The sequence below is a fragment of the Rhinolophus sinicus genome, chromosome 1 (assembly GCF_057876585.1).
Source record: "Rhinolophus sinicus isolate RSI-liver-muscle chromosome 1, RSI-T2T, whole genome shotgun sequence".
NCBI classification, from domain to species: Eukaryota; Metazoa; Chordata; class Mammalia; order Chiroptera; family Rhinolophidae; genus Rhinolophus; species Rhinolophus sinicus.
In genome coordinates, this window is record NC_142501.1 from 124,850,539 (window position 1) to 124,866,158 (window position 15,620).

A 15,620-nucleotide genomic window follows, 5' to 3' on the forward strand; every position below is an offset into this window, starting at 1 on the left:
AAGACATAATTAGAGTTCTTCAGGAAGCAGGAAAAAGACCCCAGATAAAAGAATGAAGAGCAGTAGAAATACCGTGTTTCCTTGAAAATAAGACCTAGCCAAACCATCAGCTCTATTGAATCTTTTGGAGCAAAAATTAACGTAAGACCTGGTATTGTATTGTATTATATTATATTATATTATATTATATTATATTATATTATATTATATTATACCTGGTCTTATATTATATAAGTCCCAGTCATATTTTAATATAACATTTTATTTTTTTAAAAGTTTAATCTTTGCTCCAAAAGATGCATTAGAGCTGATGGTCTGGCTAGGTCTTATTTTCGGAAAATATGGTAGTAACTGTTGGTAAATGCAGATGAATATTCAACTGTATAGAACAAAAACAATGCCTTACAAGGTGTATATATAAACAACAATAAACATGTGGAAAGTAGTAAGTGTTCAAATTTAAATTAGAGTCTATTAAGTGAAGGACATCACTAAAAGAATAAAATAAATTAATAGCATGCTCATAGGAAGGGGAAGTGATATAATGAAAATAATTGATTAATCCAAGAGGTAAGAAACAAGAGGAAAAGGTACATCAATCTTGTGGGACAAATGAAAAAACAAACATTAAGAGATGGCAGAGGTGAATCCAAATATATCAGTAATACATTAAAGGTAACTGGATTACATATTCCAATTAGAAGACAACAATTACCAGACTACATTTTTAAAAACTATATGCTGCTACAAGAGATAAAACCTGAAAAATAGAAACACAAAAGCTTGAAAGTAGAAGGGTGAAAAGGATTTATTATGCTAACACTTACCAAAAGTAACTAACACAGCCACACTAATATCATATAAACAAACTTAGCTAGTGATAACGAAAAGCATTCCATAATGATAAAAGTGCCAATCCACCAAGAAGGTAAAACAATTCTAAGTTTATGTCCACCTAACAAACTAACTTCAAAATATATAAGAAAAATTGACAGAAATAACAGATCTATAAATCTACAATCATAACACAAGACTTGATGCCCGCTCAGGAACCAGTAAGAGCCAAGTAAGAAACCAGTAAGAACATAGATCTGAAAAACATGATTAGGAAACCTGACCTAATCAATATAATAAAGCACCTAATAATGACAAAATACAGGTTCTCTTATGCTGGTTTATGATGAACATCTCAATTAATTTTAAACAACTGAAATCTATCAAGGTATGTTTAATGATCACGTGGAATTATGCTAGAAATCAATTTTTTAACAAGATAACGAGAAAGCGTCCAAATGTTTGGAAATTAAGCAACGTACACCTAAATAACTCATAGGTTAAAGAAAAAAATCACAGTGGAAATTAGAAAACAAGAAAGGCTGAAAATCAATGATCTAAGCAAATAGAAATGATCAAAGGAAATAGAAAATAATAAATATAAGAGCAGAAATGAATAAAATCTTGAGCCTTGAGTCTAACTTCATTTTTATATATAAGTATTTTTGATACTTTCAGTAATACACTGAGTTTTCCAGGAACACATCTACCATGTAAACTAAGAAAAGAATGTACTTTATTTTGTACAGAACTTTACCATGAATCATACATCATTTAAAAAAATCACATCACCAACAGCAAAACAATTTATGGTACATGAGGTAATTGCATTGTTAGTGACTATATATTGGTGCAAACATCTACTTCACATATTGAAATATTTATTCTATCATAATTTTCCTTTTATTTCTTTTCTATTATAAGAGAATTATATTCTATATTATATATTGAATATACAGTAAGTTACATATGTAGATATATTATACAGATATATTATCTATGAATTTCATTTCAAAATAGGAAGAAATTACAAAGTATTTTTTATAGAAAGAGAATATGGGATCTGACAGGGTTGACAACCAGTGGATTTGATGATTTTTAAGGCCCTCCGAGTCTTTAACATTCTGAGATTTTAAGTACCCATTGTTTTAAACAATAGCTTTTGACATATTTTGTAAGTAGGCACTATGTTTGGAACAGTACCTTATTTAAATCTAATAACCCCTACAAATAGTTACTATTGTCAGTGTTTATGAGGGAATAAATTCAGAGAAGTTAAATAATTTGTCTAAGTTTACATATCTAGAATGTATCGAGTTGGTTTGACTTCCAAATTCATGTTCTTTTCATTCAGCCATCTCCAAGAAAAGGTATAAACATACACTGCACGTTAGCCTTGCCCCTAACTCTTGGTTTCAGTTATTGTAGCCAACTGAGGTCTGAAAATATTAAATAGAAAATTCCAAAAATAAACAATGCATAAGTTTTACATTGCTCACCATTTTGAGTATCGGGATGAAATCTTGTGCCATTCTCTGTTCCTCCCAGGGTGTGAATCATGCTTTTGTCCAGTGTCCCCGCCCCATAGCCGCTCCCGCCCGTTGGTCACTCAGTAGCCCTTTCGGTTATCAGATCGACTACATCAGTATCACAGTGCTGGTGGTCAAGTCGCCCTTATTTTACTTAATACTGGCCCCAAAGCACAAGAGCAGTGATGCTGGCGATTCAGGTATGCCACAGAGAAGCCGTAAAGTGCTTCCTTTAAGGAAACAGTAAACATTCTCGACCTAATAAGGAACGAAAAAACTCATATGCTGATATTGCTAAGATCTGTTAAGAACGAATCTTCCATCCGTGAAATTGTGAAGAAGGAAAAATAAATTCATGCTAGTTTTGCTGTTGCACCTCAAACTGCAAAAGTTACGGCCACACTGTGATTACGTGCTTAGTTGAGATGGAAAAGGCATTACATTTGTGGGTGGAAGACGTGCACAGAAAAGGTGTTCCAACTGATGGCAACGTGTTCAGCCAGAAGGCACTGAGCCTATACGAAGACGTCAGCAAGGGACCCCCTGAAACAGACACACCAAGCCGTTTACTGCATGTAAGAGATGGTTACAGATGCAGGAATAGGTTTGGATTGAGATATAAAAATTACTGGAGATGCTGCGTCTGCCGATGAAGACGCTGCTGCCAATTTTCCGACAGAGTTGAGGAAGTTGATTAGGGTTTGTTCTCCACTGCAGGTCTTGGAACGTTTCCTCCTCGGAAAAGGGGAGACTACTGTATCACTTTAGCTAGAAAAATTAAATATTATCTGTGCACAGGAGTGTGGGTAGGCCAATGCAAACATGTACAAGAGATCCCTGCCAGCCAAAGCAAAAGAGAGGAGATAGAATATATAGAATTGGTAAGTTTTGAAAGTCAGGACCAATTAAGGCACTTATAAATGGATGACATTTAAAAATATATTAGAATAAGTTTGAAGCCATGCAAATTTCACCAAAACAATTTTTATTTCCAGTGTTTAATTGGGTATGCACACAGGCATGACATGGGTTTGGTTTCATTAAGTCCTCATGCAGAATTATATTCTTCTTGATAAAGAAGCCAGTTCCATCCAGGTCACTAGCTATACACCTATGTTACAACATTTATATCAAATCTGGTATCTGAAGAAAAGATACACATGTAATAGGTTCATTTATTTAAGTTACGTATTTTACAGAAAGATTAAAAATTCAAGTCACACAAAACTCAAAAACTGTATTAAAAGTTTGAATATAAAACTCAGAGATCCACCTGGAATGACTAAAGAATGGAAGTTCCATATCCACCTGTGTTAAAACTGGTAAATGTAATGAAATTTGTTACCAATAAAACACATTCATTTATTCAATGCAAGTTATCTAATTTTAACAATATGGCACCCTAAAAACCAAATGGATTTTTATGATGAGGCACTTTTGTTAGTGATGAAACCAAAAGAACACATTTGCTGCACACTAATGCCAGCTATTTTCTTCAGTAATCTTGGGTATACTCTATGTAGTAAGTTGCAACAAATACCTTACTCATTTGTATACAACTATCCAATATATTTTTAAATATATATATATGTATATATATATGTATATACATATATACACACACACACACATATATATACATATATATATATATATATATGTATGTATATATATGTTCTTCTGGCTGTAGTAATGCACTGTAAAGCTATTTCACAGTGCAAAATGATGAAACCAGCCCAAATGAAGGCTGCACAATAACAATTCTGGTACAAGAAAATATTTACAGAGTTACTGGAACGTGTAACAGTAGCCTTTTATTTGCTATAGTGGACATACCTCCAGTTTAAAGACAGGGATGAAGCTGTGCTTTACTGCCTGGGGACTCAGACAGTTTATGAGGTTGCAGAACTCGCATTTTGGCTCATGTTCTGGAAGCTTTCTCCATTTATTTGGTCAGGTGACTGTGGTGGTATGGAAAGAAGAGGCCTGTTAGCTGAAGCCAAGGTACTGGGAGAACTGCCGGCATCCGACAGAAAAGACCCAGGTGTGTCAATCGTGGAAATTTCTAATGTGCTAGTACTCTTCGGTTGGGTATCTCCCGTTTCTCCTCGAAGGTCAGATGTACTGGTGCGGATGCGTTCCCTTGCAAGCCAGTCTGAGATTGACAGGTCCTGGGCTGAGCATTTTGGCTTTAACCGGTTCACAGCTGAAAGTTCGGATTCTCTCTCCCCACTCTGCTCGTGTGCTTTCCAAAAATTCAAAACACTGATTTCAGTAGCATCTCTATGCCCTCCGAGTGTATGCCGACGTTTGATGTTTTTCCTTTTAGCAGTCTCAGCATTCGTTTTTTGATTTCCTACTCCAAACATGTCATCTGCCGGAGCCCTGGGTCTCAGTTTCAACCTATCTGCTATTTTCATTTTCCAAGTGGGTTCCTGTTTTTCTGCTTCACTTCTGGTTGGTGTTAGTAAACTCCCTGTTGATTTTCCTTTTTTCATAACATCAAACACTTTAGTTATTGAAGGTGTTTCTTTCTCATTCTTGGCATCTCCTAGACTTCCACTGTCTGACTTGAATCTGGCAGATTTTTTCCTGGATAGTGTATCACATTCAATCAGTTTATGTGAACTGAAGAGCTGTCTTCGGCTATCTAAACTGGGAGTTAAACTTCCCTCAGTGCAACTTACTTCACTCCCTTCTGAATTTCTCCGGCTCGTCTTAGTAACTTCTTGCAGTTTTCCACGGAAAAGCCTCTCTGAAGTCAAAGCAGTGGGAAAAACAGGAAAATCACTCTCACTGTCTGTTTCCACAGGCCGTCCCTCACTGATCAGTTCACTTCTCTCATCATCAGCTTCGTCTCCCTTACTTTCTGCAACGGACTGCACCTCAGGGCTGAGTCGGCTGGAGTCGAGGCTGGTCACGTATGTAGCAGACGATGTGGTTGAATAATCTGAGGTGATGGTGCTGACAGTGGCCAAAAACTCACCATGTTTCGTTTCCGGGCTAGTGCTTTTCTTAGTGGAAAACCTTGCCAGAGAAGCCTGTGAAGAAGTGCTGAGCAAAGTGCCGGAGTCCGACCCTGTCTCCTCCAAATGGGAGAATTTCTGTGTCACCAGGGACCGGGGGCTCTCTCTCAGGATGGAGAAGCGGCCGCTCAGAGTTGGTGACTTGTTATGTTTTGAACTGTGTGGGGGTGAAGGCTCTTCAGATGGCATTTTCTCCTTTCGTAGCAATGTCTTTTCATCTTTTGCTGTACTGCTGTCTTTCTTAGCATTGTTCTCTTTGGAAATGATGACCCTTTGTTTTCGGCTCAATGTCTCACTCTCTGTTTTGGATTCTTCTTTAGTATCACTGTGACATTGTTCTGCATTTTCTTTCTTAAAAAACACAGTGTCCAATTCGTCTTCTGAGCTGCTAGGTTGTGCTTTTTCTTTTGGCTTCTTCCTCTTGCGACTAGCGGCTGCAAAGATGGAGGATACAAGCAGTTCCCTGCTATACTGATCTTTTCCAGATCCCCAAGAACCCTGAGAAGCAATCAGAAATGAGACTTTGAATGTAAGAACATTATTGAGTTTGTTTTCTGAAAAGGTTTTCCCCCAAATGTTTCTTTCTTTTTTTTTTTTTTAATTTTATTAGTTTCAGGAGCACAAGACAAAGCAAAACTTAGATGTTTATCATTTATATCCCTCACACCCCCAAATATTTCTTACTGAATTACCTTTACTAAAGCTCTAGAAGCACCAACAGAATGTAATTCTTTTTTTATATCTCCTTTTAAGATAAATTTTGATCTATCTATACATAAAGATAATTTAAGATAAATTTTACTTTTCGTTTAGTCCCATTTCTTGCCTGGTGGTATGTATTGCCAAGGCATACAGGTGTTATGTATCAGCCAAGTCACAGCTCATATACATCTATCCTTGAAAGAAATATTTTGTGCTTCTTGCCATCTAGCTCTCCTATTCTTGTTAACTTCCCCGTATTTGCTGACTTTCCCTGTTTCTGTAATGCTCAGACATTCTTCAGGTTCTTTCATATGGAACACAGGTTAATATTCCGACATAGTTGGATACTAAATACTATTTATTTGGATAGTTGGATACTAAATACATAGTTGGATTTATTTAGTTGGATACTAAATACATAGTTGGTACTAAAATCTTAGGACTGACTTCAATTTTCTAATTATAGACACCATATGATACAGCTACTATGCCCAATCAGCTCATTAAGGTCTGCCATTACTTCAGCCAGGCTGGACTTCAGGGACTTGCCTTAGGTAAATCAGGTTGGTAATGTCTTCTGTTATCTCAAGGGAACAACACAATCAGAAAACTCGAATAACATAAGGTCAATTACAGATCTTTCGTCCTTACCATAGGATCACTGTGCATTGCTATTGGGAAAGCTGTGGTGCAGGCTACCGGCTTTGTTGGCTATGCACAATAGGCTTTTTTTTAAAAAAACATTTTTTTTTTTATTAGTTTCAGGTGCACAAAACCATGTAATAGTTAGACATTTATCATTTATATCCCTCACACAGTGACAACCCCTCGCCATCCACTATCCCTCTGACATGGCACACAGCCATTACATTTCCACTGTCTCTATTCCTAATGCTGTACTCCACTTCTTATAACTATATATATATATGTGTGTATATATATATATATATATATATATATATATAAAATTGTAGTTGACATTCATTATTGTTCAGCTTCAGCTTCACGACAACTAGTCAATGAATTTGTTCCTAATGCCTATATGCTAAGTAAATGCCAGTGGCAGGGATCAGTAAACACTTGTGAGTTTACCACACACCATTTAAGAAAAGTAGGCAGGCAGGAAGTATGCTGAGTAATAGAAGCAGAGAGTGTACTTTTCCATTGTCATAAAAATCTTAGATAAGCGCAAACTACTATGCTGAAGTCTTGAAAAATAAAGCAAAAATTTAGGCTGTCCTATTAAAAAGAATTCACCAAAATGAAAGCATAGATTAATAGAATTTTGTTTTTTATAAGTAATAAAGATTTTCATAATTATGGATGTAATGGTTAGTCACATTTAAACACATTCTGTATGGGTAAATGATTGTGACAGGGCTCTGAATTTGAGAGACCTGACGCTTCCTCTAGTGTTCTTTTCTCTAGGTTGCTGTGTTCGACACTGAGCAAGTGATTCACTTTTAAATATCTCAATTTCATTAAATGTGATGAAATTATATTATCATTAAGACACCTTAGGGTTCTTTTTAAAATTCTATGATTCTGTGATCATATAAGTGTTGGGGCAAATGACTGACTAATTATTTTACAATTGAGAAATTGTTACAAAGAGTTATACCATTTGGATATCCATTATATTACAGGCATGGGATAAACACCACCATAATTAAGATGAAGAGATGGCCATAACCAACAACAGGTTAAGAAATATGCATCTAATAAGAGGGAAGGAGGGAACTTCAAACAGGTCAGAAATCGAAATCTAAAATCTTATCTTCTGGAAAAAAAAAAAAGATGGAAAACTGTTCTACAGAAATCTAACGAGACATGAAAACTAAATGCAAGGAGTGATCCTTGACTGCATCCTGTATAGAAAATAAAAACAAACAAAGAACATTATTGGGAAAATTGGGGAAATTTGTATAAAAATTGTACATTAGAAATAATAATGTATTATACTCGCATTCGCTACATATGCTAATTATACTGTGATTCTGTGATTCTACAGAATGCCCTTGTTCTTAGGAGACATGTACTAAAGCATTTAGAGATAAAGTGTTACCATGTCTAAATGTAACTGTCAAATGACTCAGAAAAAAAATCTGTATCAAGATTTACCAACTGAGGAATCTAGGGTAAAAGGTTTGGGTGCTATTATTCCAGTAATATTTTTGTAGGTTTAAAATTATCCAAAACAAAAAGGGCAAATAAAAAAAAGGTAAAAATCACAGTATAACTGATAGTGAATGATATGGTATGAGGACATAATATGATTAAAATATTTTGTAACATTTCTTCAAGAATTATAACTTAATCATATATCGTTCCATTATGACATTTAAACACGACATGTAAAATTCATGTCTCATTTCCAAATAGAACACGTTTTAAGAAATGTATTAACGATTCTAGTTGCTACTGTCTCAACAGAACAAAGTTGGGACAAATTGAATTAATAAAAAACTTTCTAAGAACTGTAAGAACTTCCTAAAAACTATTCAACAAATTGTGTAATTTGATGGTGTTGTCAGTAGAACACAAATTATGCTAAAAATTGATTATAAAAACAAAACTAGTATTTTGCTGAAATAATATGTATTTTCTATAAAAATATATATAATAATAACAAGTCTGTTACTACTGAAATAGTTCTAGAAATAATGATGTGATGTTTGGGATTTGCCTCAAAATAGTCCCAGAAGGAAAGTGGGTGGAGAGCAGATGAAACAAGCTTGGCCATGTGTTAATTGTAGAGAATGGATAGTGGAGACCTGGGGGCTCATTATACTCTTCTCTCTATTTTTTTATATATTAGAAATTTTTCACATTAAAGAATGAGGAAAGGAAGCCTACTTTGCATTATGCTAAATCATGCTGAGAGAAACCCAACATTCCAATTCACAATCCAGTATTCTTCTATCATATTCTATTTTAAGAATTAATTTTTCCCTTTAGAAGACTTTGGTCTTCCTTTAGTTCAGCCCAGTTGGACTTCAGGGACTTGCCTTAGGTAAATCAGGTTGGTAATGTCTTCGGTTATCTCAAGGGAACAAAATCAGAACATGCAAATAAGTTAAGGTCAATGAAAGATCATTGTATATTGATGTAAAAGAATTCATGTGCATACTAATGATAATAATTAGCCCAAAAGCAATATCCTCCCTAAAATATTTCAGAATTGTATGAAACAATTTACCTTAGATTTCGTTGAGTCACTAGTAGCTGAATCTGTGAAAAGTTAAATAAAACATGATCAGTAATTAGTCAATCTTTACCTCTTTCAACAAACATTGCAAAACTTATGGAAAAGACAGGCACAGAACAAAATGGGAAAGCAAAACTCAAACAAAACAATAGAACACAGTGGATAGTCAGAGCTCACAAAGATGCAAGCTGCACCACAGAAAGCCACCGCCATGAAAGGATGCTGTGAATTGTAGGCAGAATCAGCTCAATGATAGGAATGGCAAAGGAGCCCTGTACTAAACAAAACAGAAATACTAGTGTTTATTCAATTTTCTAAATATTAAATCTAGCAATAAAGAAGCTTGAAGACCCTTTTAAGAATTGTGCTATGTACCACATCCTGTATCTGAAACTGATACACAATGTAGGACTTTTAAGACTATTGGCTGCCCTAGCTACAAATTGAGACACCCAGTGTATTGATGTTGATTTTTGTCAGACTGTCAAACTTAAATTTCATAAGCATATACTGTATGTATATGGATGCGTTAGGATAACCCTGTTTTCAGGTCACCTTGGTTTTACATTAAATAATGATGATCTTTGTGTTTTAGACCCCAGTTTCATATCTGTGCAGTCAGGGATCCTTTTGACTAGTTTGGTTAAACTGCCGCCAGTTTTGTAATTCTCTATTAACAAATGCTATTATGGAAATGGAGAAATGGAGACCATCATTTTACTGTCTGGCAAAAACTCAGATTATACAATTACAAAGAGGGTAGGAAGGGGCTAGCACTATTCCAGATAATCCCAATTTTGAAATTTTCTCTTTCAACTTGAGGGAAATTGATTTTCAAAATGAATGAGCTGAGCCCCGTGCCACGCCCCTTTTTAACACATGGCTAAATGCTTTATGACTTTAAGAACTGGTAGACCGTACCATGCTATTTCTCCTCACGGTCTGCTTCAGAAATAACAAGAAACAGCAGAAAAACTTTTAAGAAAGTAGTATTGATCTGTTTACAATAATCGTACGAGAAAATTTACACCACAGATCAACAACGTTTGCATTTACAAGAATCGGGGGCTCCTGCAGACCAGGCAGCTACAGTGTGGGCAACAATCCTCCTTCTTCCTACAGTTCCAGCTGTCCATCAGGGACACCACAGAATCCACTAGCGACATTACCGTGTGATAGACTCCTCCCACTTCGCCTGTTCAACATCAGTATAGATTTGCCTGTGTCAGTTAGTGCTGAAAAAACCCTTTAGGACTAGAACAAGAACTAGAGACAAAGGGAGAACATTGTGTAAAACAACATGCTAGATCAGTGCAAAAGTTTGGCAGGAGAAAATTTTCATTCAAAGAGCCTATAAGAACTAAAACTTAACCGAACATTAGGGTGGCAAGAGGAAACAGAAGAAAACGTCAGAGATTGACTTTTACTGTGACATCTATAGTGACAAATAATATACTGCATTTATGAAAACGGTGCCCATTAGCAGTTCAACATAGTTTTAACTTGCCGCTTTTAAACAGAACATCTAGCTCAAGAAGAACTACGTATACAGTCTAGAACATACTTTCTGCCATCACAGCAACCACATATTCAGTAGCATATATCTGTTTTACCTTGTGATGACTATTACATGGAAACTGTGAATTTAAAAAAAAAAGAAAAAGAAAAAGAACAAAACAGTGGTTCGCATGCTCATTTCCCTCATATTTCCATTCTGACAAGCATTACAACTCCATGCACTGTCCAGGGCATTATAGTCACTGGAAGATAGTAAGATCAATCAGAAAAGGAAGATTACGTTTTTTATTAGTAGAAAGGAAAAAAAGAAGAAAAGGAACAAAATCATAGTGAACTTTTACTTATGATTGATTTGCTTTTTCCTGTTATTACCAAGTTAGCTCTTAGCCTATAGATTGGTACTGCCCAGGCAAGAGTTACCTGATACATCTCCCGGCGACGCGCCTGTCCTTCCAATGTTGGTGAGTAAATGATCTATGTTTGGCACTGGCTGGGAGTCCACTGTGTGTTCCTCCTGCACTGTTGTCTATGGTTAACAAACAAAGATCTCTTCATCATCTCTTCAAAGATATCTTCTTTAAAATTCAAACAACACTTAATAAAAGACACATTACTGAGTGGAACACATGGGCTTAATTTTTTACCTTGTTTACATGTAATTAACTACAAAACGACCATCAAACTTGTATTTTCATTAGATCAGAAACCGAGGCGCTATAGACCTGCTCCCAGGGTGCAAAGCAGATAAGAGCATACAAAGCAGGAAGGTGATATTGTTGTAGCATCAGGATCTCACGTCCCAAATGAAAATAACAGAGTACAATTGCTGACGGACAATACTTACAAGAGGTTCTTCAGCACCTTCTTCTGTGAAAAACCAGTCATGCTAAAATTTAAAATAAAAAAGGTGAAAGGAGAAATTAAATAACCTCTTAAACATATCAATATTTTGGAACAGAGCATTTTCTTAGAAAAAAAATGATAACCGTATTCTGTCCTACCAAATATCAGTCGCTCAAGAAAAAGTTTTCTTGACAAGGCAAAGCCTGGACTTACATGCTGGATAAGTGTCTCTACGATCTTGTACTGATCTGGCATGTGCGTGACCATGTGAGTCATATTATCTTCAGATGTTCTTACAAGAGTTGGGCCAAACACTATTGCTAGGTTTCTTGGTTCCATCTGAAACAAAGGATGATATGGGAAAATATCAGAATTTTTCTTAAGAAGGTAGGCTTAAATGTTCATTGCATGTTTAACATTTTATTTCTGAAAGGTTCTTTTGATGAACCTTGTTCAAAGAATAATGTTTGACTGATGTGTGAGAACAAAATAATGCTTCCCGGTTAGGATTTCCATAAACTAATCTACACATAATTTCTTTTTCCTGCTTTAATGACAACGTACAATGCTAAATTGGCATTCATTTTTTCCAAGAAGTCTTTGATTGATACATAAAAATTTCCAAATTTGCCCCAGTAGTATATGAAAATCCCTAATATGGAAAAACCTAATGTCTGGAAATATACCTTTTGACCAAATTATTACTTCAACTGAAACATCTGAAGCTCTTCGCTTATCCTGTGCCAAGCTGAATGCCTCAGTGTTATATGCTTATATTCATTCCCATGTTATCTGTATTCCTTGTTCAATAATACAATTATCAAAGGTGTGGATCTTTTGTTTTCCTTTTATATATCTTATAGTGTCTAGTGTAATATTTTGAACTTAAGATTTGATTAAAATGTTAAATAACTTTAACCAACCATGAAAATATACCAGGAGGTTAAAAATGACCACAGGACTCAAAAGGCCATACTAGGGGCAGCCGCATGGCTCAGTTAGTTAGAGCGTGAGCTCTTAACAACAGGGTTGCCAGTTCTATTCCCACATGGGCCAGTGAGCTGCGTCCTCCACAACTAGATTGAAGACAACAAGTTTTAATTAGATTGAAGCAGCTGAGCTGCCGGAGCGGTAGCCAGATGGCTCAGTTGGTTAGACAGCGAGCTCTGAACAACAGGGTTGCCGGTTCAATTCCCACATGGGATGGTGGGCTGTGTGCCCCCTGCAACTAAGATTGAAAACAGTGACTGGACTTGGAGTTGAGCTGCGCCCTCCACAACTAGATTGAAGGACAATGACTTGGAGATGATGGGCCCTGGAAAAACATGCTGTTCCTCAACATTCCCCAACATTAAAAAAAAGAAAAATACTATTCAGGGACCCACACTACTGTGCTATTCTGTGAGAGGCGTGCACGCGCACACACACCTTTCGGATATTGCACAAAGTGGAAAACCCAGAGATCTCCAATTCTGAAGCAATTGTTACGCAACCTATATGTTGGCTACCATAACACATACATTAGGCTACGCTGATCGCAGAGAAATAAGGAGAAATCTGAATGAAGTCAGTATTTTCATAGAAAGTTCACTCAGTGGAAAAAAACATGACTGCAGGAAGGGTTTACTTAAACTGGGAACAAAAGACATGTTTCTCATTTTGCCTCTAGAAGGTGTAGTCATCTCATTCTCTGTTCTGTTAAAAGTAGTTGAAAAAATAGAAGTCCAGCATCTCAAAGGTCTTATGTAAAATTTTAAAGAGATTCTTGTCTCTGATTTCATTTTAGTTTTTAAACTAATGATAACATGATTATTTTATATGTAGTAATATTTATTATGTGAGTATACAGTTTAACTGGCGCCTCTATAAAACCAGTAACATAAGAGTCCACAATTTATTTATTAATTAATTACTTAAAACAAATTCTGTATTCTTTAAAGGATGTTCCACGAAGTGTAGTCAAATAAGTCAGGGAATGAAATGCCTCAGCTCCTACCTAGTCAAGACTCATAGTGTTAAGTAATATATTAAAGATTCTGAAAAATTCTGCAGTCAAGAAATCTGTTAAATCTTGTTAAATTCAGTGCTTTCTAAACTAATTAGATCATCAAACACTATTTTCCCAGTAACTCCTACTAACATCCAGCAAAACTTGTGAATATTTTGGGAAATGATGAAATAATTAGAAAATATTTCAGCTTTAATTATATTAAGAACTTTTTGGCTCCTACTGCATGAACTGAAAACAGTACATTCAACTGATATACGTTTTTCTCTCTTTCTCTCTCATCACTATTGAGGAAACTGAGCACCTAAAGGAAATTATAACACAGTTTATAATCTTTGTAATCTTCTCAATTGCCAGGTAGCGGGTTGACACTGTTCTCATAATCCAGCCTTACTACAACTGTGAGCAACAGTTTTCCAGAACACGCACAGCCACTAAACTGACCTGAATGAATGCATTTTTCTCTACCTCCAGCAAATATCACCCTTGGAAAAAGAAATGACAGCGGTATTCCTGAGCTTGAGGTATTGTTTGTTTTCTTCTCCAGAAACCAAAATGACTCTAAGTATTTTTAAGAAGTAATGTCTGAGAGTCAGTAAATCATTTCTTGCAACCTCTAATGACATAATGGATTTCGGCGACAATCACTGATGACTGACGAAAATCATGAAAAGTTAAGATTACAACGTGTGGACCTTCTTTGGATACTGCTTTAAACAAACTATTAAGACAAGGTCCACACATTATTCAGGAAAAACTGAACATGATCTGAGCATTAGAAAATATTAAGGAATACAAATTTTTGGTGTGTTTGATAAAAGTAATGTGATGGTGTTAAAACAAACAAACAAACAAAAAAAGGTCTATCTGCTCAATAGAAAACAAGAAATTGTTACTTTTCACTGTATACTGTTTGGTACACTTTCACGTTGTACTGTGCAAATGTGTATTCAAAATGTTGATATACAGTTGAAAAATAAAAGAAGTTAAATTTCTGGCCTTTTCATTTTTCCTGCTGGATACATATAAAAGGAAATGTCTTTTTAAAACGGTGACAATTGATATTTTGGGATCCTTTGCTTTGTAAAACTGATCTTTAGAGGGACTGATCAGCCAACATGATGTCTGCTAGAGCTTTTGTTGAATTTTGACCCTATTTTTGACTACTTGGCATGAAGCAATGAAACATATCCTTTCAACTAAATCCACTGGAAGTACATCTCTTTGGTATTCACTTCACATACCTTATTTTTTTCGGAATTTTCTGCCACTGTCTTCAGATGAGCCGAAAGAAACTTCAGTGTTTCATAATGATGTTCAGGCAAATCATGAATCTGAAACATATTATTTTCATGATGGATTTAGATGCTGAATCTTAGGTGTATTTCCAACAATATAAAATAATACCTACTAGTCTTTTTAACGTTTTCAGACGATCTAAAGGATCTTCTTTACGATTGGCTTCAATAAAGTCGGCATATTTATCTGACAACAGTAAGAACAATAAAACAAATTCAGCTTAAATTGCTTAGATGAGTTGGAATCTAGTTTTCTTTTAAGGTTCAATTTCAAACCACAATAAAAAAATAAAATGTAGGTAAGACCACAAATAGCCTTTGACATGTAAGTCTCTAAAATTCCTATAGTTTTTAATGATTCTCCAAGCCTTATCACCAAATAAAATTCCCTAAAATGTGAGTTCTCTGAGGGCACCAAACTACATTTATACACTGTCCATTTTTCTCCTCCCCACCCCCAACATATAGTACGGTGTTATATGAGTCAAATATTTGGCTTGACTGAAAAACTATTTTTCTACTTATTGTACCTTATTAGGTCTGAAGACTTCTGACTGAGAACAATAATAATATATTTTTAACTTGACTGCAAAAGTGAATTAACTGGATAATATATATTTTACTGAGCCTAAACAATTTTTTATAAACTCTATA

General features: G+C 35.4%; 1 protein-coding gene across 1 annotated transcript in view; it reads right to left on the reverse strand.

Annotated features, from left to right (window-relative positions):
* Nucleotides 1-4,151: 4,151 nt before the first annotated feature.
* Nucleotides 4,152-15,620, reverse strand: part of ARHGAP21 (Rho GTPase activating protein 21) — a 115,216-nt gene continuing 103,747 nt past the window's right edge. Inside the window, 8 exon segments of the mRNA XM_088789235.1 lie at nt 4,152-4,264; nt 4,266-5,887; nt 9,291-9,322; nt 11,238-11,343; nt 11,662-11,703; nt 11,874-11,999; nt 14,913-15,002; nt 15,080-15,153. Of these exon segments, the coding sequence (XP_088645361.1) occupies nt 4,207-4,264; nt 4,266-5,887; nt 9,291-9,322; nt 11,238-11,343; nt 11,662-11,703; nt 11,874-11,999; nt 14,913-15,002; nt 15,080-15,153 (2,150 nt within the window). The 3' untranslated portion in view covers nt 4,152-4,206.